Genomic DNA, 27,622 nt, shown 5'->3' with positions numbered 1-27,622 from the left:
CTTGCTGTCTAATTTCTGCAAATCACTTGTAATAAAAGGATTTTTTATTCTTCTTGTTGGCTTCATTTAGTGTTTTTCTCTTTCTTTTACTTTTTTCATATTATTCCCCATAAATCATTGTGCCCTTTCTCATTTTGTTTCTCTCCACCTTCCCAGTGGCCACAGACTGTGTCAATGAGAGGCTGCACTCTTGGTGCCTTTAAAGGAACTAAAGGATCTCCCAGCAGAGTTTTCTGCAGAGATGCCCTTTTGTTGCCTTCTCTGGGGCTGCAGCAGCAATGTCTGTGTGCAGAGCTGGGGCAGATCAGGGCTGGCACAGCAGCTGTGCCCAGGAGCAGCAGCACTTGGTGCTGCCAGTGCTGCTCCCGTGGCCCTGCCCCGCTGCCCTGGTGGCCCTGGTGTTGCTGCAGGGCCTGAGTGCTCTCGGGGCCGGGCACAGTCCTGGGGGTGGCAGTGCCAGGGCTGCAGCAGGGACAGGCCATGGGCACTGCTGGAGCAGCGCTGACGCCTCAGGCCAGGGCCTGGGGGCTCCAGGCTCCTTGCCCAGGCTCTCTCAAGAACACGGCCAGGCCAATGCTCAGCACAGAAAACCCCCGTGAGCAGCCCCAGGCTGGCCGTGGGCAGGCTGGGGGCAAACAGCACGGCTGGTGCTCTGCAAGGGCCCTGGGGGAGACGGGAAGGAGCAGCAGAGCAGGGGCTGATCCATCCCCAGTGCGCTGCACAGCCCAGGGCAGTGTCCCAGAGCGTCCTCATGGAGCTGCCAACAACATCCCCCTCTGCAGCCCTGGCCTCTGCCCCAGCTCACAGAGGTGCCGCATCCTTGCAGGCACAGACACGGCAGCACTGGCTCAGCAGCCCCTGTTTGCATTGCACACAGCAGGCAGGAGCACCCCCATGCTGGTGCTGTGGGGACATGAACCTGAGGCAGCACAAATGCCATCAGCCCCCGGGGCCAGGAAGGGCTGGGGGACGCCAGGGAAACCACTCAGCTTTGTCCTGGCCTCTGCAGTCAGCCAGAAAGTTTGTTCCCATCAGCTGGGAGTTTCCTGTCCCACTGCAGACGCTGCTGCTCAGAGCCAGGGCTGCCTGGCAGCCACCCCCAAACTGCCCTGAGCATTTCCTTGGCTTCACCTTTGCTTTCTTTACTCTTCCTGATACAAATTTATTCCTCTTGCCCACCCCTGTTCCCTCCCCTGCACACAGCCCATCCCTGTTTGCCCTTTCCTCTCTGGCCCCACTCCCCATTGCAGTTCCTGACTTGGCACCATGGGAACATCCCTTGGGGAGCAGGATCATCCCACAGGATCTGCAGGAATTGTCTGCAGGCTCCTGCAGTGCCTGGTGCTGCTCCCTTGCCAGAGGCACCCCAGGCCAGGGGGGCACATCTGGGCTGCTGTGTCTGGCTGTGGGGCTCCCTGTTCTGGGCAGTGAGGAGGAGCTGCAGAGGCTCTGCAGGACTGACAGGATGGGCTTTGGGGCTGTGAGGAGAAGCTGAGGGACCTGGGCTGCTGGAGCTTCTGAAGAGGAGGCCCAGGGCTCCTCCTGCAACTACTCCAAGGGTGGTTTCAGAGAATCCCAGAATCAGCCAGACTGGAAAAGACCTTGGAAAGCATCAAGTCCAACCTGTGCCCTGACACTGCTGTGTCTCCCCTGAGTCTCCTCTTCTCCAGGATAAAAACCCCCAGCCCCCTCAGCCGCTCCTTACTGGACTTCTGCTCCAGACCCCTCCCCAGCCTTGTTGCCCTTCTCTGGACACACTCCAGCCCCTCCATGTCCTTCTAAATTGGGGGTCCCAGAACTGGACACAGCACTTGAGGTGCTGCCCAACCAGTGCCCAGCACAGGGGAAGAATCACTGCCCTGGTCCTGCTGGCCACACCATTCCTGATCCAGGCCAGGAGCTCCAGCGAGGGTTTATCAGGGTCTGATGCTCTAGGGGTCTGGGAGTTAAAAACAAAGACAAAGGAGGGTTTAGGGTATAAATACAGGAAAAGACGGGGGGGGGAGGAGAGCCTCAGGGATCTCAGGGTTTAGGGGTGGTACACAGGGAAAGGGACTAATATGGAATGCCGGGGTGGATAGGCAGGGACATAAAGAAATGGGAAAACAGGGAATGGAGAACTTGCTAGAACATTAACATATCAGGGTAAAAAGGTTAGGAAAGGCCAACATGCCAATTTGGAGGACAGAACTGGGACAAATTAACACAGTGCTGCTGAGCACCCTGGGGGAAGCTTCTGTCCTCACCCTGAGCTGTGAGGAGTGCCCGGAGCCTACGGTGCATCTCTCCAGGGCATTGCTGTTGCCCTCTCCCCAGTAAGCCCACAGGCCTCCACACACACACTGGAGATGTCTGGGGCTGTGCATCATTTCTCTGTTCTCAGCACTGAGGCAACAGACTCTCGCACAGCACTGAGCTCAGGCCCACGGGAACCACCCTGGCAATGGGCCTCCATGGAGCTGCTCTCAGGAAACCCTCAAATAGTTGGGAGTGCCCCAAAACTGCCTCAGGAATGTGAGATACCCCAGCATCTCCTCATGAATGCAGACTATTCAAAAACTCACCCAGTAACGGGTTCCCCCTATTTAATCATCTTGGCTGTCTCATTCCAGACCCCACCCCACCTCCCCAATCCCAACCCCAACTCATACCACCCTTTCCTGGACATCAAGACCCCTTCCCAAGCTGTACTTCCCCCATTTCCCACCTCCCAAACCCCATCCCACCCCACCCAATTCCCATCCTGACCTGCATACCACTTTGCCCAATCCCCTTCCAACCCTATTTCACCCAGAGAAGTGGTGGAATTGAGTTATTTTGGGGTGGGATTGAGTAGTTTTCAGTGGCATTGAGTGGTTAGGATGTGACAAACCAATCCTTCTCATCATTTGGAGTGGTAAGAAATAAAGACAACTAAACCAAATACACCCCAACCCCCCCACCCCCCATATACTCCCAGATATCCCCTAGACTCCAAGATTCCCCAAAATACAAGTAAAATGTGAGGATTTAGATGCCTTTGACCCCAATTTTCTGTGTTTTGAAAGGAAGAAGATAAAAGATATTAAGTGTGGATATTCTCAGTTCAGTCAGAGAGAAAACAGAAGGTTTCCAACCAGGCAGGAGCCTGGGAAACAGCTGGGTAAGAATGTAAATAATTCTTTATCTCTCTTGTTCACATTGTTTACAGATAAGTTCTGCCACTGAACGTCATTCACTACACCCCAATGGGGTGAGATGTTTTTTCCTCTGGGACCAATGGAATTGGTCTGGACAATACTCTCTATAAAAGAGCAATGTATTTGAAATAAATCAGAGTTTTACTCTCTTGTCTGCTGAACTGGAGTTCTTCCATACCGTCCTGCCTCAACGGCATCAAATAAGAGGCAAAATAAAAGGAACAGCAGCCACTTTCATCTGTGTATCACAGGGAATGTGGGACACCAGGGCTCTAACCAGGGTGGATCCTCTGATGGGGATGGAGCTGGAGCAGCACATAAAGCTCTTCCTGCAGGCAGGGTTCTCACAGGGCTTCCCTTACCAGTGCCTCCGCTGGTGCCGGGTAAAGAATGAGCGGTCTGAGAAGCTCTTCCCACACTGGGGACACTCATAGGGCCTCTCCCCGGAGTGGATGTGCCGGTGGGTGACGAGGGCAGAGCTGCAGTTGAAGACCTTCCCACACTCTCCACACTGTGGGGCCTGTGACACCAAGGGACCATTGTGACACTGTGGGGCCTTGTGGAATCCTGGAGAGCACTGTGACATTGCTGGGCCTCATGGAACCAAGGAGACTGTAGTGACACCGTATGACTCCAGGGAATGTCGGGATCATTGTGACACTGAGAAGCCCCATCAAACCAAGGGTCCATTGTGACACCACGGGGCTTCATGGAACCGTGGAGACCATTATGACTCTTTGGGGTGTCATGGGACCAAGGGACCATTGTGACATGGCGAGACCCCAGGGAGCCAAAGGGCTATTGTGACATTGCAAGGCCTCATGGAGTCATGGAGACACCATTAAGAGACTTCACAGCCTCATGGAACCAAGGGGCCATTGTGACACTGTGGGGCACCATGGAACCAAGGAGACCATTGTGACACTGAGGGGACTCATGGGATCATGCAGACCATTGGGACACTATGAGGCCCCATGGAATAAGCAAAGCATTGTGACACTGTGATGTGGCTGCAACTCTCTGGCCACAGAGCTGCAGGCACAACTTTCCCAGGCATCATCCTGGGGAAGGCTGTGAGAAGATCAGAGAAAAGAATGAGAAACAATTCTTATCTTTTCTTGCTGTACCTGCTGTTGTGAACATGTGGAATGTGTTATGGAGATTTGTTACCAAAAGGTGATTTCTTAAATGGCCAGTGGTGCTGTTGTCTGCATTCAAGGACCAAACTGGTCTGAGTGCATCAGACTGTCTGTAAGCATGATGAGTTTTTCTTAATAAGTATAGTATAGTATAGTATAGTATAGTATAGTATAGTATAGTATAGTATAGTATAGTATAGTATAGTATAATAACGCAATTGATCAGCCTTCTGGAATCATGGAGTCAATGCTAATTATCACCATGATGGGGATACTATGCTACAATTCTGTGAGGCCTCACAGCACCAGTGAGACCATTGTGACCCTGGGGGTCCCCACAGAACCAAGAGGACCATTGTGACACTGTGGGGCCTCATGAAACCAAGAGGCCTTTGTGACACTGCAGGGCCTCGTGTCATCAGTGTTCCATTGTGACCCTGTGGAGCCAAAGGAGACCATTGTGACACCGCAAACCCGCAGGGTCCAAAGGTCCATTGTGACATTGTGGCCTCATGGAACAGAGAAGTCGCGTGCCATTGTGGGGCCTCAAGGAACCATGGAGACCATTGTGACACTTGAGGGTCCCATGGAACCAAGGGAACATGGAACAGGTCTGGCTGGTTTGGCATCTCAGGGGCTGCCTAAAAGCTGATCTTGGCATTTTGAAGGTCTCTTCTCATCTGCTATTGAAGCACTGGGGCTCAGGGCTTTCCTTCCAATGCAAAAGAACTGTCCTTCTTCTCCAGGCACCCATGGCCAGAATTCAAATTTCACCTCTATTTCCTTATATCCAAGGATTGTTACTATGGGAATATTGCCAGGAGATATCTGGCTGGCAGTCATTTCTTAAGGGTCACTGCTTATCTGTCCACGAAAGACTGGGGAAGGCTCCATGCTTTCCCTCCTATGGGGAAGAACTGTCCCACTTCTCCAGGCGCCGATGGGCAAAATTTGGATTCTGTCTCCAAAATTCCGTATCTCCAAAGGTTGCCTCCAGACAAAATCTGCCATTCCTGCCAAGTCTGGCTGGCCTTAGCCTAATGAGGCTCTCACCTCCCTTCCTATGCACTGGGGCTCTGTGCTTTCCTTCCTATGGAAAAGAACTGTCCCTCTCCTGCAGGTGGTAATGGCCAGAATTGGGATTTCACCTCCAACTGCTGATTGTGACAGACTGGAGGAGATTGCTGGCTGGAAACATTTCATGTGTGAGGGAGGAAAGGGCCGGTCCAACCTTGCCCTGCCCTGGAACCCCAGCACTGCCCTGCCCTGGAACCCTAATCCCCCCAGAGCCTCTATCCCAGCCCAGCAGTGTCTGCCAGTCCCTGGCACAGCACAGGCAATGCTCCACAGCCACCTCTGGAGCCCCAGCCCAGCTCCTGAGTGACCAAATGACCCCAAGTCCCACCTGGGGGAAGGGCCCAGGAAGACCAAGGGGTATTTAAGGCTGACCACAAGGCAAGCACACATCTTGGCCATACTTCCTCTTAGAATTTACACCTGAACACTGCTGGAATCCAGGAGTTGGTAGCTGTGCCTGTGCCTCTCTAAATCTTTTTTGTCTTTCTCTCTTTCTGATTTCTTGTTCTACTTCCATCCACTTGCAAATTTTGATAAACTTAAAATTGAACAAGGTTAGTGTTTGTGAAGTTGAATGGGCCAAGATAATGATTTGAGCAGTGTTTTTTGTTGATTGAATGTTGTATTAAAACTTTTTTCAAAGTTTATCTGATTTTCTAAAGCTCCCAGCAAAGCCTGTTTTGTTGATTGGAGGTCCCAAGAATCTCTTGTTGGTATTTCTCCAGGGAGTCCAACTCAGAGGACACAAACAACTGTAATTACTTTTAAATGTCACCTTAAGAGAGTTTTTTAGTGGATGGGGGTCAAGGCTTGTGTGTCCTGCTTCGCACAGCCCAGGCAGGGCTTTCACAGCCCCATCCCACATTCCATTTCCCAGCTGGAGCCGCTGGTGCCTCTGAGTTCTGCTGCCCCAGCCCCAGGGACGCTCTCCTTGTCTGCCCATTCCCCCAGGGTCTCTGGGCAGGGATGGCCTCAGTGGGGGCTGTGACATCCTCAGCAACTTGGAGGCTGCTGCTGAATTTTCCTGCTCCAGAGGCTTCTTCAGCCTTCAGCTCTTCAGTTCCGGAATTCAGTTCCCCAGGGCTCATTAACATTCAGAACACCTTAACAAGCCAAGTTTCTGGGAATAATTTGATTTAAGCTTTCAAATCCTTTGTGGTTGGTTAGGTGAATTCCATTAGTGTAGTTGAAATGAATGAATTTTAATTACACAGGGAGTGAGAAACCATTTTTTAGGTCCCATTTTGATTTTTTAGCTAATACATTGATATGTGCAATCTCCAATTGACACTGAATCCAAGTACCACCCCATGCAGTTGGAATAGATATGAAAATCAAGACCCTTTATGGCTGACAATCCATCAGACTCTGTCCCTACCCCCACCCCACCATTTCCCCCATCCAAGCCCTGGCACTCAGAGCAGCCTTGTGCAAATCTGAGCTCCCTCCAGCCCAGGCTGCACCTGCAGGTTTCAGCTCCTTGGCTCCAACTCCCACCTGCTTTACTTGGAGAAGGAGCTGCCCCAGACACAGAGGGATGTTCATTTCTTGCCAGCCAACAAAGCCAAGGGAAGGCACAGCTCCATCCAATGCAAAAGTCATTCCTCTGCTGGATATTAAATCCATTGTGCACAGCAGACAGTCTCAGAACAATGAAAAACACCTTCTGTGCCCAGCACAGATCCCAAGGTCCCCCCAAACCCTCCCTGCCTCGATTCTGCCCAGATTTGCTCTTTGCACACACGAGTCACGGGCTGATGTCAGGAGCTCCCTCCATGGCCAGAGGGAGGAAAAGAGGGAAAGTGGATGAAGAGCTCTCCTGTGCAGAGCCAAGGTCCAAGTGCAGCCCCTTCAGGGGGAACCACAACTCATCAGGTTTGTGTCCTTTGGGCTCAGTGATGGTGACACTCAGAGGCACAGAAAGGTTTCTTGACAACAAACACAAGTTGAACATTTGAGCAGTTTAATAATCATCACAGCTCTCCCCTCAGCTCTCTGGGATGTCTCAGCAACATCTGACATGTCCCCATCCCCAAGGGATTTCCATACAGGAACAGCTTCAGATAAAGACATAAGAAAAGGTAGTTCTTAGATAGATATAGGCACAATAAGTATTAGTTGACTTATATAATATTTATATTAATTTGGGGAAGATTGGGCAACTCCCTGAAGCTCAAAGCATGAAACCAGTCTGTTGAGAGGTACTTGAATGACCAGAAAGCATCAGGTGGAGTAAATCTGGGAGCAGCAGGAAGGACATAGATCCAGTTGGACTAGTTAAGAGATGTCCTTAGACATGGCCATTTAAACAGGAGAGATGGAAACACCTGAAGGAAGAGGGAGAGGAAAGAATAAACAGAAAATTGGTGACACAAGTAGAAGGCAATGTCAGTAATTTCTCCTCCTGCCATTAGTACACTTGAAGAAAATTCCTGCTCTGGGTGGGAAAACTTTGCCATTACTTTAAAGCACTGAAGTAACCTAGATAATAAAAATTTCCTTCCATAATATGAAAAGTACAAGTATTAAAACCTGTGCCCCCTTCCAGACAGACATCAGCTGTGTGCTCATGAACAGACAGTGCCACTTGTGCCCTGAGGTGCCGAGCTGGGATTGGATCTCTCCGAGAGGAGCTGAGGGAGAGCAGAGCACCTTGCAAGCTGCAGGTCCCTGCCAGCCCCGCAGTGCTCCTGTGCCATCAACATCTGCTCTGCTCCAGTCTGGAACAGGGCCCAGCACGGTGCCGGGACCATCAGAGAGCTGAGGTGTGTGCTGGAATTCCATGCCCTCCCCATGGCACAGCAGCCCTGCATTTCCCTGCTCCAGCCTTGGTCTCCAGCACAGCCATGGAGGCTCTTTGGGCTCCTGAGTGTTCCTGCAGCCCCCAAGGGCAGCTGAGCTCTGCCTTGGGCACAGGCAGCCCTGGCCAGCGCAGGCCATGCTCAGCAATTCCTTGTCTGTGCCCGGCCTTGCTGCCAGCCCCGGCAGTGGCTGCGTGGCCCCTCTGTGGCCCTGTGCTGGCCCAGCCATGGTGCCACAGCCCCTGTGCAGCCCAGCCCAGGACAGGAGCATTGCGGCTGGGAACGGCCCCTGTGCCGTGGGGCCCTGGGCAGCCTTGGGGCTCTGTGCCCCATGGCCTCCCTGCTGGGCAGCCTCTGCCAGCTCCTGCAGAGCCCATGGCACCTGTGGGGCTGCACAGACAGCCCTGCCCGGGCTCTGCCGGCCTCGGGGCCAGCAGAGAGGCGGCCAGGGCTGGCCATGGCCGGGAACAGGCCCTGAGCCCTGCAGGAGGATGGAGCTGGGCCACAGCCAAACTCAGCCCAGGGCAGAGCTGGGCTCAGCAGCCAGGGCTGCCCAGGGCTGGCACAGACAGAGGCTGGCACTGACAAATGTCCTGGGCCCCTCCCTGCTCTGTCCATGCCCCAGGGGCACAGAGCAGCCTCCTCTCTCGGGCTCTTGCCTGTTTTCAATGCCTGCCCAGGCGCTGGCCCTGCCCCACAAGGCCTGGGCTGAGTCCTGCCCCTGCCCGCTCAGCCAGGCTGAGATGGACACTGATGGTTTCTGTGCCAGGCTCTCCCAGCCCAGCCCAGCTCCCTGCCAGCTCTGCCAGCTGCCCTGAGCTCTGGGCAGCACCAAGGGCCTCTCCCCAGCGCTGCCCAGCCGGCTCTGGCCCCACAGCTCTGCTCAGCCCAGGCTGCTCTGGGCACTGCCCCACGGCCTCAGCCCCTGCCAAGGGCACAGCAGCAGCTGCAGCTCAGCCAGGACTCAGCCCCACCATGGGGGAAGGGGCTTGGCCAAGGCCAAAGGAGCTCCCTGGCTGCCCTGCTCCCCTCTGCCTGAGGTGCTGAGAGCTCTGCAGCCCCTCCTGCCATCCCATCTGCCCAGGCCAGCACAAGAGCCCCGGCCCTGGGGCCCTCCAGAGCTGCTCCTGCTCCAGGCCCAGGGCCCATCCCAGAGCTGGGGCAGCCACAGAGCTGTGCCCATTTCTGCTCATTGCTGCTCTGATGGGGATGCATCCTCAGCCACTTGGGGGTTGATGATGAATTTTACTGCTCCAGAGGGCTCTTCTTTCTTGAGCTCTTCAGTTCAGGAATTCACTAAAAAAATTTCAAAACCATTTGTTCAAAACACACAAAGAAGAAAAACTGCTGGGAATATCTTATATTTTCAATTCTTCTGTGGTTATATAGACAGATTTTGGAAGTGTCTTCAAAGTGAATATACTGTATTGAAAACAATGCAGAGAGGACTGTTTTGTCCTGTTTTCTTTTCCTTTTATAGATTGATATCAGCAATGTCCAATTGATTTTGATCCCCAGCACCTTCTAATGCAGTCTGAACTGATACGAATATCAAGACTTTTCATGGCTGACAATCAATATTTTGTCCCCACCCCCTCATCACCGTTTCCCTCATCCAGCCCCTGGCACTTCTATAGATCAGGAATTATGTGGCCAGCAGGAGCAGGACAGTGATTCTTCCCCTGTGCTCAGCACTGGTTGGGCAGCACCTTGAGTGGTGTGTCCAGTTTGGGCACCTGATTTAGGAAGGAAATGGAGGGCTGGAGTGTGTCCAGAGAAGTTCAACAAGGCTGGTGGGGGATCTGGAGCACAAATCCTTTGAGGAGTGGCTGAGGGAGTTGGGATTGTTTATCCTGGAGAGGAGGCTCAGGGGAGACCTCATCACTCTCTGCAACTCCCTGACAGGATGGTGCATCCAGGTGCGGGTCGGGCTCTTTTCCCAGGGAGCAGTGACAGGTCAGAGGACACAGCCTTCAGCTGTACCAGGGGATGTTTAGGCTGGACATCAGGAAACATTCTTCACACAAAGGGTGATTGGACATTGGAATGGGCTGCCCAGCGAGCTGGGTGAGTCACTGTCCCTAGAAGTGTTTCAGGAAAGACTGGATGTGGCACTCAGGGCCATGGTCTAGGTGACAAGGTGGTGTTGGGTCCCAGGTTGGACTTGATGCTCTCCAACATCTTTTCCAGCCTGGTTGATTCTCTGATGATTGTGACACTGCAGGGCCCTAGGGAAGAGAGGGGCCATTGTGACACTGCGGGGCCTGGTGGCGCTGAGAGGACCATGGTGACACGGTGTGTGACATGGCACCACAGAGCCACGGGGCCACTGTGACACTGTGGGGCTGAATGGAAGCAAGGAGTGCATTGTGACAGTCTGGGTCCTGGTGGGACCACTGAGGAAACTGTGGCCCTGTTGGGCCTTGTGGAACCAAGGGGCCATTATGACACTGTGGGACCAAGGAGATCCTTGGGAGAGCATGGGGATAATGGAATCAAGGGGCCATTGCTCCATTGCAAGGACTCTGGGAACTGAGGGAACAATTGTTATTCTGTGGTGCCCCATGGAACCAAGGGTCCCTGGTGACACTGCAGGATCTTTTATCACCAGGGCTCCATTTTGACACTGCAGCACCAAGGAATTCACTGTGGCACTCTGAGGCCTCATGGAACCAAGAGGCCACTGTGACCCTTTAGGGCCTCGTGGAACAATGCAGAGCTTTGTGACAGAGCAGAACCTCGTGTCATGATGGGGCCATTGTGACACTGCAGGACCCCAGGGAACCAAAGGGCCTGAGCTGCCCCTCAGGATCTCACGGAATGAAGGAAACATGTTTGACACTGTGGTGACCCTTGGGACCAAGAGGCCATTGTGAGACTCTGGGAGCAAGGAGAGCATTGCTGCCCTGCCAGACCTCATGGAACCAAGGATCCACTGTGACACTGAAGGGCCTTAGGGGACCATGGTGACATTGTGACACTGTGGGACCCAAGGATCCAAGGGACTTTGTGACACCAAGGGTCCCATGGAACCAAAGGGACATTGTGACACTGGGAGGCCTCATGAAATCATGGAGACCATTGGGACACTCTGGGGCCACAAGGAACCATGGTGACACCAAGTTGTCTGGGAGTTTTGATCTGCTGGAGGGTACGAGGGCTCTGCACAGGGCCCTGGACAGGCTGGATCCAGGGCCCAAATCCAACAAGGTGAGGTTTAACAAGTCCAAGTGCCGGGTCCTGCACTTTGGCCACAACAACCCCTGCAGCGCTACAGACTGGGGACAGAGGGGCTGGACAGCAGCCAGGCAAAAAGGGACCTGCAGGGACTGATGGACAGCAGGAAGGACATGAGCCAGCAGTGTGCCCAGGTGGCCAAGAAGGCCAATGGCTCCTGGCCTGGATCAGGAATGGTGTGGCCAGCAGGACCAGGGCAGTGATTCTTCCCCTGTGCTGGGCAATGGTTGGACAGCACCTTGAGTGTTGTGTCCAGTTCTGGGCCCCCAATTTAAGAAGGATGTGGAGGGGCTGGAGCATGTCCAGAGAAGGGCAACAAGGCTGGTGAGGGGTCTGGAACACAAGTCCTGTGAGGATCGTCAGAGTGAGCTGGGTTTGTTGATCCTGGAAAAGGCTCAGGGGAGACACAGCAGTGTCAGGGCACAGGTTGGACTTGATGCTTTCCAAGGTCTTTTCCAGTCTGGCTGATTCTGGGATTCTCTGAAACCACCCTTGGAGTAGTTGCAGGAGGAGCCCTGGGCCTCCTCTTCAGAAGCTCCAGCAGCCCAGGTCCCTCAGCTTCTCCTCACAGCCCCAAAGCCCATCCTGTCAGTCCTGCAGAGCCTCTGCAGCTCCTCCTCACTGCCCAGAACAGGGAACCCCACAGCCAGACACAGCAGCCCAGATGTGCCCCCCTGGCCTGGGGTGCCTCTGGCAAGGGAGCAGCACCAGGCACTGCAGGAGCCTGCAGACAATTCCTGCAGCACTTGTGGGATGATCCTGCAGCCCAGGGAACATTCCCATGGTGCCAAGTCAGGAACTGCAATGGGGAGTGGGGCCAGAGAGGAAAGGGCAAACAGGGATGGGCTGTGTGCAGGGGAGGGAACGGGGTGGGCAAGAGGAAGAAATTTGTATCAGGAAGAGTAAAGAAAGCAAAGGTGAAGCCGAGGAAATGCTCAGGGCAGTTTGGGGGTGGCTGCCAGGCAGCCCTGGCTCTGAGCAGCAGCGTCTGCAGTGGGACAGGAAACTCCCAGCTGATGGGAACAAACTTTCTGGCTGTTTGCAGAGGCCAGGACAAAGCTGAGTGGTTTCCCTGGCATCCCCCAGCCCTTCCTGGCCCCAGGGGCTGATGGCATTTGTGCTGCCTCAGGTTCATGTCCCCACAGCACCAGCTCGGGGGTGCTCCCGCCTGCTGTGTGCAATGCAAACAGGGGCTGCTGAGCCAGTGCTGCCGTGTCTGTGCCTGCAAGGATGCGGCACCTCTGTGAGCTGGGGCAGAGGCCAGGGCTGCAGAGGGGGGATGTTGTTGGCAGCTCCATGAGGATGCTCTGGGACGCTGCCCTGGGCTGTGCAGCGTACTGGGGATGGATCAGCCCCTGCTCTGCTGCTCCTTCCCGTCTCCCCCAGGGCCCTTGCAGAGCACCAGCCATGCTGTTTGCCCCCAGCCTGCCCACGGCCAGCCTGGGGCTGCTCACGGGGGTTTTCTGTGCTGAGCATTGGCCTGGCCGTGTTCTTAAGAGAGCCTGGGCAAGGAGCTTGGAGCCCCCAGGCCCTGGCCTGAGGCGTCAGCTCTGCCCCAGCAGTGCCCATGGCCTGTCCCTGCTGCAGCCCCGGCACTGCCACCCCCAGGACTGTGCCCGGCCCCGAGAGCACTCGGGCCCTGCAGCAACACCAGGGCCACCAGGGCAGCGGGGCAGGGCCACGGGAGCAGCACTGGCAGCACCAAGTGCTGCTGCTCCTGGGCACAGCTGCTGTGCCAGCCCTGATCTGCCCCAGCTCTGCACACAGGCATTGCTGCTGCAGCTCCAGAGAAGGCAACAAAAGGGCATCTCTGCAGAAAACTCTGCTGGGAGATCCTTTAGTTCCTTTAAAGGCACTGAGAGCGCAGCCCCTCATGGATGCAGTCTGTGGCCACTGGGAAGGTGGAGAGAAACAAAATGAGAAATGGCACAATCAATGACATTTCTTTGTGGACAATGTTAAAATGTAAACCAAAGATAAAGAACCTCCAAGAGGAAAACATCAATAAGTATCAAAGATTACTTTTATTACAAATGGTTGGCAGAAATTGGACAGCAGTTTAATGCTCCTAAAAGCATCCAGTCATCAGTGTCCACACTGCAGCCTTGAGCTCCTGGTTCCTCAGGCTGTAGATGAGGGGGTTAAGGGCTGGAGGCACCACCGAGTACAGAACTGACAGGGCCAGATCCATGGGTGGGGAAGACATCGAGGGGGGCTTCAGGTAGGCAAATATGGCAGAGCTGAGGAAGAGGAAGACCACAGCCAGGTGAGGGAGGCAGGTGGAAAAGGCTTTGTGCCGTCCCTGCTCACAGGGGATCCTCAACACAGCCCTGAAGATCTGTACATAGGAGAAAACAATGAACACAAAACAGCCAGATGAAAAACAGGCACTAACAGCAATGAGCCCAAGTTCTCTGAGATAGGATTTGGAGAAGGAGAGCTTGAGAATCTGTGGGATTTCACAGAAGAACTGGACCAGGGCATTGCCATGGCACAGGGGCAGCGAAAATGTATTGGCTGTTTGCATCAGAGCATTGAGAAAGGCACTGGCCCAGGCAGCTGCTGCCATGTGGGCACAAGCTCTGCTGCCCAGGTGGGTCCTGTAGTGCAGGGGTTTGCAGATGGACACATAGCGGTCGTAGCACATGATAGTCAGGACATAGAACTCTGCTGAGATGAAGAACAGAAAGAAAAAGAGCTGAGCAGCACATCCAGTGTAGGAGATGTTCCTGGTGTTCCAGAGGGAATTGTGCATGGCTTTGGGGACAGTGGTGCAGATGGAGCCCAGGTCACTGAGGGCCAGGTTGAGCAGGAAGAAGAACATGGGCGTGTGCAGGTGGTGGCCGCAGGCTACGGCGCTGATGATGAGGCCGTTGCCCAGGAGGGCAGCCAGGGAGATGCCCAGGAAGAGGCAGAAGTGCAGGAGCTGCAGCTGCCGCGTGTCTGCCAGTGCCAGCAGGAGGAAGTGGCTGATGGAGCTGCTGTTGGACATTTGCTGTGGCTGCACATGGGCACCTGTTCATGGAGAAAGGACAGGGAGAAGTCAGGAGAGGCTGCTCGGAGCCAAACCTGGGCCATTCCCTGCAGACTGTCCTGCTGGGACTCAACCACCCTTGTTCCTGCTCTGGGAAAACCTTCACCCAGGTCGCAGTCTGAGCTCCCGTTGTGCTGGCTGAGTGTGCCAGGAGCAGCCAGGGCTGTGCTTGGGGGCTCTCGAGGAGCCATCCCTGCCCCGCTGCCCTGGGTTTGTGGCCATATGCCAGAGGGACAAGGCTGGAAATTCAGGATTTGTCACAGGAATAACTCCTAATGCAGAAAAGCTTGGTACCATTTGCATGCACACTTCTAGGGGAAAAAGATGGCAGGAGTTGGTTTAAGGAATTATTATCCTACCCATAGATCATTCCTTTCTCTCTGAGGTCAGAAATCCCCAGCATTCCTGCTGCACTCAGAGTTTGCCACTGAGAGATGTGAGGCAAAGGATTCCCTGTGGCTGAGGGAAAGTGAGGGGCTGGATGTGCTTGTTCCCCCAGCACTGCTCTGCTCAGCCCCCTCTGCTTCCCTGAGCATCTCCCTGGGCCTGGACATCCCCTCCTGAGAGGTGCCTTGTCCCTGCAAGCGCTCACAGAGCCCATCCCACCCTGTGTGCCCTCAGCCCGGCCCTACAGAAACCTGCCTGTGTGCAGGGCCCTGGCTGGGGCAGGCTCTGTGTGCAGCTGGGCAAGGGCAGCTCAGGAGAGCCCTGCTGGGCCCTGCAGAGGTGATGCTGCTGCTGCCCAGGGCTGAGGAGTGGCTGAAGGCCCTTTGGGAGGCTCCCAGCAGAGACACTGACCACCCAAAGTCACAGTTCTGGAGTCTCTGTAAATGTTCAAATATGACTTTGATGATCCTGTGTGTCCCTTTCAACTCAGAATGTTCTGTCATTCTGGGATTTCAATTCCTGTTCTGCTTCTTTCAACCCCCTGTTTTTCTATAATTAAAGGACAAAAAAAGCCCTTCCAACAGTATGAGAACAGTAAAGTAAAAACCAGACCTTTATTAGAAGCTTCCATGTGTCCCAGTGGGGATGAGGCACGCCCGGCCCCTGATTTCGAGAATTCATTAAGGTTGATTAAATAGGATATTTAACAAGGACATTCGAAAGGACATTCACTTGTCGCAGTTACACACCCCAGGCTCGACACATTGGAGTAGGTCCAAGGACTATTTTCCCCAGCTTTCGTTATCACTGCTGGCATACAAAAACCAAAATGTTCCTTTGTAGGTCCTCATCCTGTTGAAAAGACTATATAATATTCAAAAATGTATTTATACAGTCAGTTTATTTTTCTAAATTCTAAGAGAAACCATAAGGAAATGTACTAGAGTTAATTAAATATTATAGATATAGAGGTATATAATAACACTTTAATAGTGTTCAGTAAGAGTTTAAGAGAGCTAATCCAGAGTTTAATAGCAATAATAAAGGATTATAGTTTTCTAAGTATATAAGTATAATCCTAGGCTTACCTTCTTTGGGAAGTGTCCTCCGGAGCTGTGCCCAGGCTGGTCTGGAGCTGGGAGCAGCCCTGCCCCAGCCAGCCCCTCTCAGCAGCAGCACCTGCCCTGCTCAGGGTGGCTTCTTCCCCCCACAGCTCCTGGCCAGCGCTGGGAGCAGCTCCAGGGCCGGCTGAGAGCTGTCCCTGGCAGGCAGCAGAGTCCCTGGCCCAGCACAGCGCCCTGGGCTGCAGGACCCTGCTCTGCAGGACAGCCCTGGGCACCCCTGGCTGCTCGGCACAGGAGATGAGCAGAGAATGCACTCACAGGGGCTGTGGGCACTGGGATGTTCCAGCTTTAGGAGATCACTGCAGGAGCTGCAGCTGCATTGTCCTGCAGCCAGAGGTTCCTGTGCCAAGGGCTGGCAGTGATTCTGCCCCAGGCACTTCTCAGCCCCTTCCCAGCCCTGACTGATTGAAGCTCTCTGTGCCTCTGTGCTGTGCCTGGGCTGGCTGCAGGCAGTGCCCCAGCCCTGCTGGGCTGGGAGAAGAGCTGCTCAGCAAGAGAAATGTGCTTTTGAAGCTCTGCTTGGTTACCAGGATCACCCTCTGTGCCAGGAGCCCGGCCCAGCTCAGCAGCACAGACACAGCACAAGGACTTTAATGACCCTCTGGGGCTTTGTGCTCAGGCCCTGAGCATCAGGCACTGAGAGGGAGCTGCAGAAACCTCTGCAGAACTCCAAGTCACAATCCAACTCCAAAGTTTCTGGGACTTTTAATGGGTCCCACTGAGGGACACAACTGAGAATGTGTCCCCAGGTCCCAGGTAGAGCAGAGAACTGGAGGCACTGATGCCAGGTGGGGACAAAGAGAAGCCAAGTCTTGGTGCTCTGGGGCACAGCAGGGTCTGTGCCACCAAGGGCTGTGAGGAGACACCTTGTCCTGAGGCCCTGGGGCCTCCTGGCACAGCCCCAGTCAGGCTGGGCACTGTCACTCCCTGGTCCTGCCATCAGCATCCCCCCCTAGCCCACATCCCAGTGGCCTCAAGGATCTGCTGGAAGGAGTCCCTGGGGAGCCTTGGTCAGGAATGGCTCTGGGGGCTCCTTCATGCTCCCAGGGATTGCAGGTTTTTTCAAAGGAATTTGGCTTTTGCTTTTGACTTGGAGTTACTGAGAGGTTTCTGCAATCCTGGCCTCCAATATTTTGCTGTAATTAGTCCCTGGAGAGGCTTTGTCAGTAACAAGACTCAGTGGATTCATTAATTCTTCCAGGTACTTTAGTTCTTTTAAGGTACTTGGTGTTTCCCTTTGGATACAGACTCTGTGAGAGGTTTGTGCAATCATGGCCCCACTTGTTATGAAGAAAGTTAATGTCTAACCTTTTGTCTGTTTACCTCCTCACAGTTTGGAAATTCCCTTGTGCATGTATTTGTTAGTTCCACCCCTATGTATTTGCCCTTATACCCAGTTTGTACCCCCAGTTAACTCCCTGAGTCTCTGTACCCCCTCCTGTTATGGATACTTTGCTAAAATCCCTTATAGAAGAAATCCTACCTGTTTGTTTCACTGTTTTTAGTAGTCTGAAGCCCCTTCTGTCACTTTCACTGCGTCGGGTAGTTCAGAAGCTGCTCCCAGGAAGCTGCTCCCATGGGAGACTTCCTGCTTCCCAGAGGGCTGAGCGGGCACTGACTATTAATTCCTAGACTTCAACGTAAACCAAAATAGATCCAGACAACGAGCCAAGAGCAGGGACACCAAAATGATCTACACCTACATGCAAGGAAAGCTTCAAAGAGCTGGAGAGGACCCTTAGAATTTCCGAAGACAATCGCTATAAGCCAAAGGAGCCAGAGCAAGGAAAACCCCGTAGACCAGCGAGCTACAAGTGAGTCTTGTGACGTATCCCACGGGGGCGCAAACTCCGATCCTGCCGTGACTGACAGGCTTGTCTACCTCTCCTCTGGGACGTTGACTCACCTGGGAGCAGCGGCGGCGTCGCGAACCCCGAGCCCCCACCCCTATAGGCTCTCCTTATAATAAAGGCCTTATCAAGAAAGGAGCACAAGGTCTCCTGGCCCATTTGTTTACACCACACTTATCTACTTTAATGAGTCCCTTGAGAGCTTTGTACTGGCACTCAGTGGGGGTTATTAATACTTAGAGAAACTAAAGGTGTTTAAGGTTCTTTGGATTTTTCTTCCCACACTGAGTGTATCTGAGAGGTTTTTGTGGAATCCTGACCTCCAGGTCTCTCATCCAAGGAGTCCATGAGGAGCCTGTGTTGGGATGGACCTTAGTGGGTCCCATTAATGCTTTGGGACACTTTGGGTGTTTCCTCTTTACTTTGACTCCTGGAAAGGTTTGTGCAATCTCCTCTCAGGCCCTGAGGTTCCAGGGCTCAGCTCCAAATGCACCACGGGGCTCATTAGGATCAAGTATGTCCTGACAAACCATGGGTATGCCTCAATTTCTCTCTGCTCTTGTGCAGTTTGTCAGGAAGTTTCTGTAGTGGTTTTGGTTCACCAATTTGAGATTTCTCAGCCAATGCTTCAATTAATGTGGTGTGTTCAGTGTTGGTTAATTATCAATGCACTCACTAGAATATACTTACTTATTTCCTGCTGTGAGATAGGATTAGGAGAAAGGCAAAGTGGGCTCAAACTTTAAGTGCATGAATAAAATTTTGATAACAGTAACTAAAAGAGAAAGCAACACAGATAGAACAAAACATTCAGAACACTTCCCCTCGCTACACAACCTGACAATGTAAAGAGACAAACCCTAAAATTTTCAGTTTACCACCTCTAGAATAGTCTGGTTTCACTTCATTAAGGGAGAGAAGTCAGTCATGTTAATGTTATAGAGGCTTCTCTACAAGAAAACAGTTTTCTCATGGATTTTCATTTCCACAAATAGCAGCTGCCTGGAGAAATCTGCTATTGTGAAGTCCCTGACATTTTTTCGCAGCTTTTTCCAAAGCTGTGCTTATGGGCCATGCCAAGTTATGGGGTATTAGTTTCAAGATGGGCTGTTTAAGAGCAAAGGTTCTCTTCATCTCTTTCTGAAATCATCGTTACCTCTAGGAACAGAGATCTTCTCTCCCTGAGGGCACAGGATCTCATCACTCTGCTCTTTCTCTGTTCAAACTTCTCATGGGATCACAGCTACTTCAACATTTGCTTACTTTAGCATGGAGGCCTTTGCTGAAACAAGTCATCTCCCCATAGTTTTCAATGCCTTAGAGGGAAAAAGAGAGTCTGATGTATCAATGACATCCTTCTCCATAGCTTTACCAGAGGATTTCAGCCCCAAGATCAAGGCATCTCCTCATCCCTCCCATCTGGGACTCAACTTCCTCTTCCCTGCCCTCGGTGTGTTCATGCTGCTCCTCTGTGTGCCTGCCCTGTGTCCTTTTCTCTCACTGGAGGGAGGATGGCAGCACTGGCAGAGTCAATATCTCCCAGGGCTGCAGATGGTTCCGTGAGCCCGGCCGGGCTCTGGGAAAGAGACCCAGCCAGGCTTTCTCATCTGTAACTTGTGTCTGCACAGAGGCGTCTGCAGCTTCCTTAGTGCTTTAACAGACTGTCATCTCTCAAAGCTAATTACTGATTGGTTTTTTGTCAGACACACAGGAAACTGCTAGCAGCTTCTCTCAGGACATCACTTCTGTGATGCAAAACCACCACAGCAGCACAGAGCACAGAGCTCCTTTGTCCATATGTAGTGGTCATGTGCCCGAGACCTCAGAACCCCTCCTTGGGAGATCTCTCGGCCCTCTCCAAGGTGTTTTCAAATGAAAACATTCAGCTCATAATCTAAGAAAATCACCAGAGGACAGGGCCAGCCTGACCTGTCTGTCCTGGCTACTTTTGTCTGGGAGAAATCTTTGGATATATGGAAATTGGGAGGCCGGATTCTAATTTTGGCCATGGTTCCTGGACATGAAGACCTGTTCTTTTCCATAGGAATAAAGGAACAGAGCCCTAGTGTTTCCCCGGGTGGATGAGAAATAATCACAGAGGACATGGCCAGCCAGAACTGGCAGGTTTTTTTCTGCAAGATAGCCTTGCATATAGGAAATTTTTTATGGAGAGTACCAATTTTGACAATGGGTATGTTAAGAGAGGGACAGTTCTTTTCCAAAGCAAGGAAAGCACAGAGCCCCAGTACTCCCAGAGCTGATGAGAGGCAGCCCTTGACATCCCAAGATCAGCCAGACCTGTCAGGTGGCCCCTGGGAGGCCAAGCCAGCCAGACCTGGTCCATGTTCCCTCAGTTCCATGGGGCCCCACAGTGTCCCAATGGTCCCTTGCTTCCAGGAGGCTCTGAGGTGTCACAATGCCCCCTTGGTGACACAAGCCCCTGAAGGATTAGAATGGTCTCCATGGTTCCATCAGGCCCCACAGAGTCATAATGGTCTCTGGGTCCATGAAGCCCCGCGGTGTCACCATGGCTCCTTGGTTCCATGGGCTCCAGTGGTGCCACAATGATCCCCTTGGTTCCATGAGGTGCCCACAGTGTCACAGTGATCTCCATGGGAAGGAAAGAACTGAGCCCCAGGGTAGCAGGGGCAGCCACCAGAGGCCAAGGCCAGCCAGACTTGATGGTACTGGCAGATTTTGTCTGGGAGCAACCCTTGGATATAGGGAATTTTTTAGGTGGAATCCCAATTTTAGACATGGACACTTGGAAGAGGATGGTTCTTTCCAAAGGAAGGAAAGCACGGAACACCAGCGTTAGAGGGGCAGATGAAAGGCAGCCACCAGGGGCCAAGGGCAACCAGACCTCTCTTTCCTGGTAGCTTTTGTCTGAAAGCAACCCTTGGATATAGGGAATTTGGGAGTTGGAAGCCAATTCCCGCAATTTCTGCATAGATAAGGACGGTTCTTTTTTCCATAGGGAGGAAAGCACTGTTGTGTTCCACCGCAGCAAAGGGCACAACAACTGCCCCAGGCCCCAGAGTCTCAGACCTCAGGCAGACACCAATGACCAACAGGGAAAGGAAGGCAGCAGGACAGGTCTTGCTTTAGAAAACTGAGGATTCTTCATTTTCCCAGGGACATACACAAGAAACGAGGTGGTAGGGTCAAGACTTTTATATTACAGGGTAGGGGTGGAGTTTAGGATCAAGGTCCAATATTAAGAGGAGCAGGAGACTGCAAAGGGGTGGATTGAGGAGGACAATCAATGGAAAAAACTACAGTGGGGACATTGCAGCACGATTTAAGCCAATAAGGGTACAGAAAAAGAAGAACATTCTGGGCCCATTCCTAATTTGATCAGATAGGGTGGAGTGTCTTTTCCCAGGCTTTCAGGGGCACACCCCACAGCGTGGAGGGGTGGAATCTTCTTTAAGTCACGCTCTCGCCGGATGCTGTGTCTGGGTAAAATTCCCACCTCATTGGGCAGGGGCACTCTACACCTTTGGTGCCATTATTTCTTTCTCTGGCTGTTTTATACAATGAAATAAAACTCCAGCATCTGTGGAACCACCCTTCAATCCTTCCCAGGCTACTCCTGTTCTGTCCTCAGTCTGCACATAACTGAGCCCAGAGCCTGCAGCCTCTACCTGCTGGTTATGTGATGAAGCCTTCAAACCCCATCTTGGGAGATATTTGGGTCCTCCCCAAGATCTGTGAAAATGGAAAAATAGTTATCAAAGTTATTTTCTCCCAAGTCTAGCAGTGACAGAACAATGGTAAATGTCTCTAAACTGAATGAGAGTGGATATAAATTTGTTAGAAGGAGGAAATATTTACACTGATGAGAGTGGCACAAAATGGCAAATGTTTTTCCAGAGAAGTGGATTTCCCATCCCAGGAATGCTCAAAAATCAGGGAGTGTGTGCAACCTGACCCAGTGAAATCCCCTCCCCAAGGATGGAATTCCTGTTGTGTGGGTTCTCGGATGTGCTGGGTGCCCTCACAACACTTCTGGCCAGAATGTCTGCTGAGGGCAGCCAGGCTGCTGCAGGGCAGTGACCTCACAGCCATCACCATGGCAGCCCTGTCCCCTGGGCCTGGCTCTCCCCTTTCCTCTGCCCCTGCCTTGTCTCTGCTGGCATGAAGAGTTTTGTTGTTTATATCTTGTCCCCAAGGTGCTGGGCCAATGGCTTCCCAGACAGGCTCCTGGAGCAGAAGTGGCTTTTCAGAGCCCAGCCAGAAATGAGCCCTGAGGCAGCAGTTCTGCAGCGCTGGCCACCAGGCCGGGTTGCAAGGGAGGCTTCTGGCCATGCCCTGCAAGCAGCTGCTGCTGCCAAAGTGCCTTTGGTGCTTCGGGCTGTCCCTGGCACAGCTCCCAGCACGGCGCTCTGCCCTTGTGCCCGAGGCCTTCCCTGTGCTGGGGCTGGCCTGGGGCTGTTCCTGCAGCGGGACCTGTCCTGCTCCTGGCACAGGAAAGGCAGTTCCTGCTGGAGCAGGAGGCTCTGCCTGCAATGGGCTCAAACAACTCCAGCAAGGCCCTGCTGACTTCAAAATTGCTTCCTAGAGCAGAATATCCTATAATTGTTATAGATTCTGGACTGTGGAGTAAATAACTCTGATTAAGAGCTTACTGTCTAATCATTATCAGATTGTATTTATATAAATATATCTGGTATTCCATCATTAATCCTGTAGGAAAAATTGCATTGACAAATTGTTCAATTCTACCTGTCCAATCATTTATACATAAACCTTTGACAAATTCTGGGGCTGGGTGTGGATCCAGTCACTCCCAGTCTCCTCTCTTAAAAGGAATTTTAGAAGTCTGGAGGCTCTGCAGGGCTTTTAGAACCCATGGTGGCTGCTGGGTGTCTCCATCTCATGACTCAGCGGGAGTTTCTCCAATAATTAAATAAAGCTTTTGCCTGAAGCTCCCACTCTGCACATGACAGGAGTGTGTGTGACATCCTGGCTCTTTGGCAGCCTGGGGACTCCTGGGATGTCACTGTGGAGCCCCCATGAGTGCCTGTGACAGATCAGTGCTTTTGCAGCCCAAGGTTTCCTGGGATGTCACCATGGAATGGCTGTGACTGCCTCTGACCACACAGCTCTTTGCCATCCCCAGAAACCCTTGGGAGGTCTCCATGGAGTCCCTGTCTCTGTGTGTGACATTCCTGCTCTTGAACAGACTGGAGACTCTTGGAAAGTCCCCATGGAACCCCTCTGAGATCCTGTGACAAATCTCATTCTAAGGAGGCAACCATCACCAGGAAACCCTGTTGCTATGGTCAGTTTCCATGGCAACCATCCCCAGCCCCTGTTGCTATGGTCAGTTTCCATGGCAACCATCCCCAGCCCCTGTTGCTATGGTCAGTCCCTGGGCAGCTCCATGGAGACCCCATGCCAGGGGTGGTTGCCATGGACACCAGCTCAGACCTGGAGCCCGTTGCCATGGCAACCATTGGCACTCCCATCCCCAGGGTCATGGATCCAGAATCACAGAACTGGCTGAGCTGGGAGGGACCCATCAGGATCCTCGAGTCCAACTGCTGGCCCTGCACAGGACACCCCAACACTGCCAGCCTGGGCCTGGCAGCGCTGTCCAAACGCTGCTGGAGCTCAGAGAGCCCTGGAGCTGGGACCCTTCCCTGGGGAGCCTGGGCAGTGCCCCAGCAGCCTCTGGGCAAAAACCTTTTCCTGAGATCCAACCTCAGCTTGCCCTGACTCAGCTGCTGCTGCTCCCTCCACTCCTGTCCCTGGGCACCAGAGTGAAGAGGTTCCCTCAGCCCCAGCCAGGGACCCGCTCCCAAGGCTGCTGCCATGGCCACCAGGGCTGGCACCAGCTGGGATGCTTGGTTTCCACAGGCCGGGGTTCAGGAATGGGATTCCTCAATTTCCTGCTCCTGTTAAAACCGCCCTGCCATTTGTTGCCCTCCCACTTACCATAGAAAACACAAAAGGCAAAGATTCCAGGCTGGAATAAGAACAATTTACTGGGAACAGCAACAAGATGAAGAACAAACAGGAATAGAAAAAATATTGACAACAGAAGTGATAAGAAAAACTAGTTACAGGGAAAACTACATCACCATCACTTGTATCTTCCTGGCCACGTGTTTCCTCCTGCATGGAAAGGACACCCTTCTCCTCAGGGAAAGACAGAGTCCCTTTCCTGCCCCTGGCAATGACCTGAGGTGGGAGTGAATGTAGTGACAGGGCCATGGCCAGACCCTCATGTCCTTCAATCCCACATAAGGTCATTGGCAGGGGCAGGAAAAGGGACAGGTGTCTTCCCAGCATGGATCACAGGGAACATGGATCACCAGGGCTCTTCCCAACAGGGTCTCCTCCAATGGGGGATGAAGCTGGAGCAGTGCACAAAGCTCTTCCTGCAGCTGGGGCATTTTCAGGACTTCCCTTACTGGTGGCTCCGTTGGTGTTTGGTCAAGTGAGAGTTCCGGGTGAAGCTCTTCCCACACTGGGGACACAAGTATGGCCTCTCCCCAGTGTGGATGCGCCAGTGCCTGACAAGGTGGCACTTGTGCTTGAAGCCCTTGCCACAGTTGGGGCAGAGGAAGCGCCTCTCCTCAGTGTGAATCCGCTCATGGAGGAGGAGACTTGAGCTGCTCTGAAACCTCTTCCCACAAGTGGGGCACATGTAGGGCCTCTCCCCAGTGTGGATGCACTGGTGCGTGATGAGGTCGGAGTTTTGCTTGAAGCCCTTCTTGCAGTCTGGGCAGTGGAAGGGCCTCTCATCCGTGTGAATGCGCTGGTGTACAAGGAGATTGGAGCTGGTCTGAAAACTCTTATGACACTCGGGACACTCGTAGGGCCTCTCCCCAGTGTGGATGTGTAAGTGCCTGACAAGGTTGGAGCTGCAGCTGAATCCCTTCCCACACTCCCCACACTTGTAGGCCCATTCCCCTGTGTGGATCATCTGGTGTCGTTTCAGATTGTTGCTCCGCCTGAAGCTCTTCCCACACTCCAAACACTTGTAGGACTTCTCCCCATCAGGAAGCTGCTCAGGGACCACCAGCTCCGAGCTCTGGCTGAAGCTCTGCCCACCTTCCTGACCCAGAGTGGGTCTTTCCTCCTCAGAGCATCCTGGGCTGGGCTTGCAGCCCCTCCTCCTGTGAGATCTCCAGGGATTTTCCTCCCTGTTGGATTCTTGCGCTGTGTAGTTGCTCAAAATGGCCTCTTCCATGAGGTTCTGCTGCAGGGATTTGTCTTTCCTGGTTTCCATCCTCAGCTCCTGCTCTGGGGGAGGAAGGACAAGGAGAGGATGGGATTAGCCTCTGTGCCACAGGGAAGGGCAAGGAGATCCCCCCAGAGTATCCCCGGCAGGAGGGCACCGGCAGCGGGGCTGTCCTTCATCCGGGGGCTGTGCTGGGCTGGAAGATGGAGCAGGAGAGAGGGGGAAAGGGGCACTGACTTCCTCCTCACCTGCCTCAGTGTCCCAGGGCATCTTCCTCTTCCTCGCAACCTTCTCGTCCATCTGGAAAACGTTTGGGTATGGGAAATCCTGCTTTGGAAGGAAACAAGGGATGAGCACAGTGAGTTTTGTACTGGTTTGAAGGCAAACCAGGGGGAGAATTTTAAGCCAGAATGACAATTGAGTAAGAAAATTAAGATCCAAACAATGATACAGAAACACTGGCTTAATCTGACAGAGTCAGGATATAACCTGACACCCCGTTGCTCAGGGTGGTGGTAGCAGTCTGATGAAATGGTGGCTGCAGTCCAGCTGGAGTGATGAATGTGATTCTGTCAAAGCAGTGATCCTGTAGAAGGGTCTGGTCTTCCTCTGAAGGTCCAGTGGTGCTTATGGAGCTCTTGTCCTCTGGGAATCCAGTAGGCAAGGTGGTCGTGGTGTTGCAAGGGTGAGATTATATCCAGGCAGGAATGCTTGGTTCCTCCCCCTGGGTGGAGCATCCCACAATGGGATGATGTAATTTTATCAGTCCTGCAGTGACACTCAATGGCCCATTAAGAGAAGATGGCCCCTGGAGGGCGTTATCAGTGCTGAGCCATGGAAGAGATAAAGAACACTGCCCCACCTGTTGATAACAGTTTATGGAGATGGTGACTGAAAACACTTTTGGTTACATCTGACACTGTAACCTGAAACAGTGAGGCAATCCCTGCTCGGGGTGGGGGGTGAACACCACCCCCCTTACCCAAACTGGCTCCGGTGTAAAACCCCCACCCTGGGAAGGCCACGCACACAGGGGACAATGTCACACTTGCCCTGCCCCAGGGGATATCTCTGTCCCTGTCACTCCCTTGCTCTCTCCTCTTTTTCTTTCCATCTCTCTCTACCTCACATTTACTGTTCAATAAAATCCACTTTGGATTTAGTCTCGTTAGCACCTTAATTGGGGCAGAGGCATCTCTCTAACAATTTTATTATCCAGATTGCAACATTATTTTGCACAGTGATTTCAGGGCACTGTTGTCTGACCCCAAGTGCCATTGACAACAGCAGGGTTCTCTCCTCTGAGGAGTTTGTGGCTCTTTCTGGAGGAACTCTTGGAAACCTGGATGCAGCTTCCTCTGAGTGACTTTTGGGAGAACTTATGAGGAAAATGGCTCTTGTGGGTGGCTAGTGTAAAGAAAATATTTTGTTTTCCTTCTTTGAAAAGTCTGTTAAAATCACTGGAGGAAAGGGACCAAATTATACCAGCAAGACTGACAAGGATCATTCACCCCAAAGTGAGGAACACAAGGCTATCAAAAGTCCTACAAGAAGCCCAGCTCAAGTAGCTAAATTCCCAAATAACTCCTGAATTCACGGGCTTTGGGGGGAGAAGCATTATTTTCTTGCTCCCTGTCAAGTTTGTGATAGCTACACAGGCCTTTCCCTTCCTTTTAATAATCTGTATTGGGCCAAATTTCCATGTTTTTTTTTTTTGGAACCTGCCAGCATCTGACTTGGAGCTGTGTTGGAACTGATGAAATTTGGAATTGCCACAGAATTGTTTCTGTTGTTGGTCTATTAATGTTTGGGATTTGTTTGCGTTTTCATCACAAGTGACTTGTGGGAAGAGCAAATCTTCCTCAAGGCATTTTATGGAGGGTTAAATTTGATTTCTGCTGAGTTTGTTTTGTCCAGTGTCCAGGGGATGCTCAAGGGGTCTCTAGTTTTGGTTTGGCCCTAATTTTCTTCTGATTTGTCTTTATCACTTAAAAACGCATGAAAAATTACTAAAAAGAGTATTGACCAGAGATGTCAAAAGTCCCACCATTTAAGAGGTATTTGAGGTGGAATTTACTGTTTGGGAACATATTCTGGAGGATCTGTTGGTTCTTGGGGGCTATCTGGTAGTATTCTCCATAATTTTGCGCTCTAAAAGTCAAGGTGGATTTGTCTGTCACCCCAAAATGACTCAATCACACCTCAAAATGTCTGATTCCCACCTCAGTCCAGTGCCAAAATTACTTGATTCCTCAGACTCCAGGGTGAGATGGGGTTGGAAGGAGAAGTGAGATCCAAATTTGAGGTTGTGGGGTCAGGATTGTGTGAGGCTGGGTGGGTGTGATTCATTTTGATAGTAAATAAAACTATCAAAACTATTTATTTTTGTCCCATTCATTTTCTGTCAGTTCTGGTTTGCTTTTCAGAGTGCCGCCTTCTCAGCTGATTTTGTTTGTGTCCTCCTGTCCCAGACTGAAAAGCAAGATGTGTTCTATTTGCCATCTGTATGGCAGTTGTCCTGTGTTAAGTGGGCAGTTTTTCCTTATCTCTTCCACAATCAATCCTCCCTCAGGACAGACATTTGCTGATAATGGGCTAT

General features: G+C 52.3%; 2 protein-coding genes across 2 annotated transcripts; both read right to left on the bottom strand.

The window, feature by feature from the left end:
• Positions 1-13,235: 13,235 nt before the first annotated feature.
• On the bottom strand, positions 13,236-14,429 carry LOC146764366 (olfactory receptor 14J1-like). Its single transcript, XM_085565363.1, has one exon. The coding sequence runs from the start codon at positions 14,423-14,425 to the stop codon at positions 13,502-13,504; it is 924 nt and encodes a 307-aa protein (XP_085421489.1). The 5' UTR covers positions 14,426-14,429; the 3' UTR covers positions 13,236-13,501.
• A 9,510-nt stretch (positions 14,430-23,939) lies between these two features.
• LOC146764365 (uncharacterized) lies at positions 23,940-25,545 on the bottom strand. The gene is made up of 2 exons (XM_085565329.1): positions 25,272-25,545; positions 23,940-25,085 (listed from the first exon to the last, which is right to left on the bottom strand). Exons 1-2 carry the CDS (start codon positions 25,321-25,323, stop codon positions 24,247-24,249), a joined length of 891 nt encoding a protein of 296 aa, XP_085421455.1. The 5' UTR covers positions 25,324-25,545; the 3' UTR covers positions 23,940-24,246.
• Positions 25,546-27,622: the final 2,077 nt, after the last annotated feature.

This window comes from Lonchura striata, chromosome 35, assembly GCF_050655825.1.
Source record: "Lonchura striata isolate lonStrDom1 chromosome 35, ASM5065582v1, whole genome shotgun sequence".
In the NCBI taxonomy this organism is placed as follows: domain Eukaryota; kingdom Metazoa; phylum Chordata; class Aves; order Passeriformes; family Estrildidae; genus Lonchura; species Lonchura striata.
The sequence above is the reverse complement of the archived record's forward strand: the minus strand, read 5'-3'. Positions and strand labels throughout refer to the sequence as shown.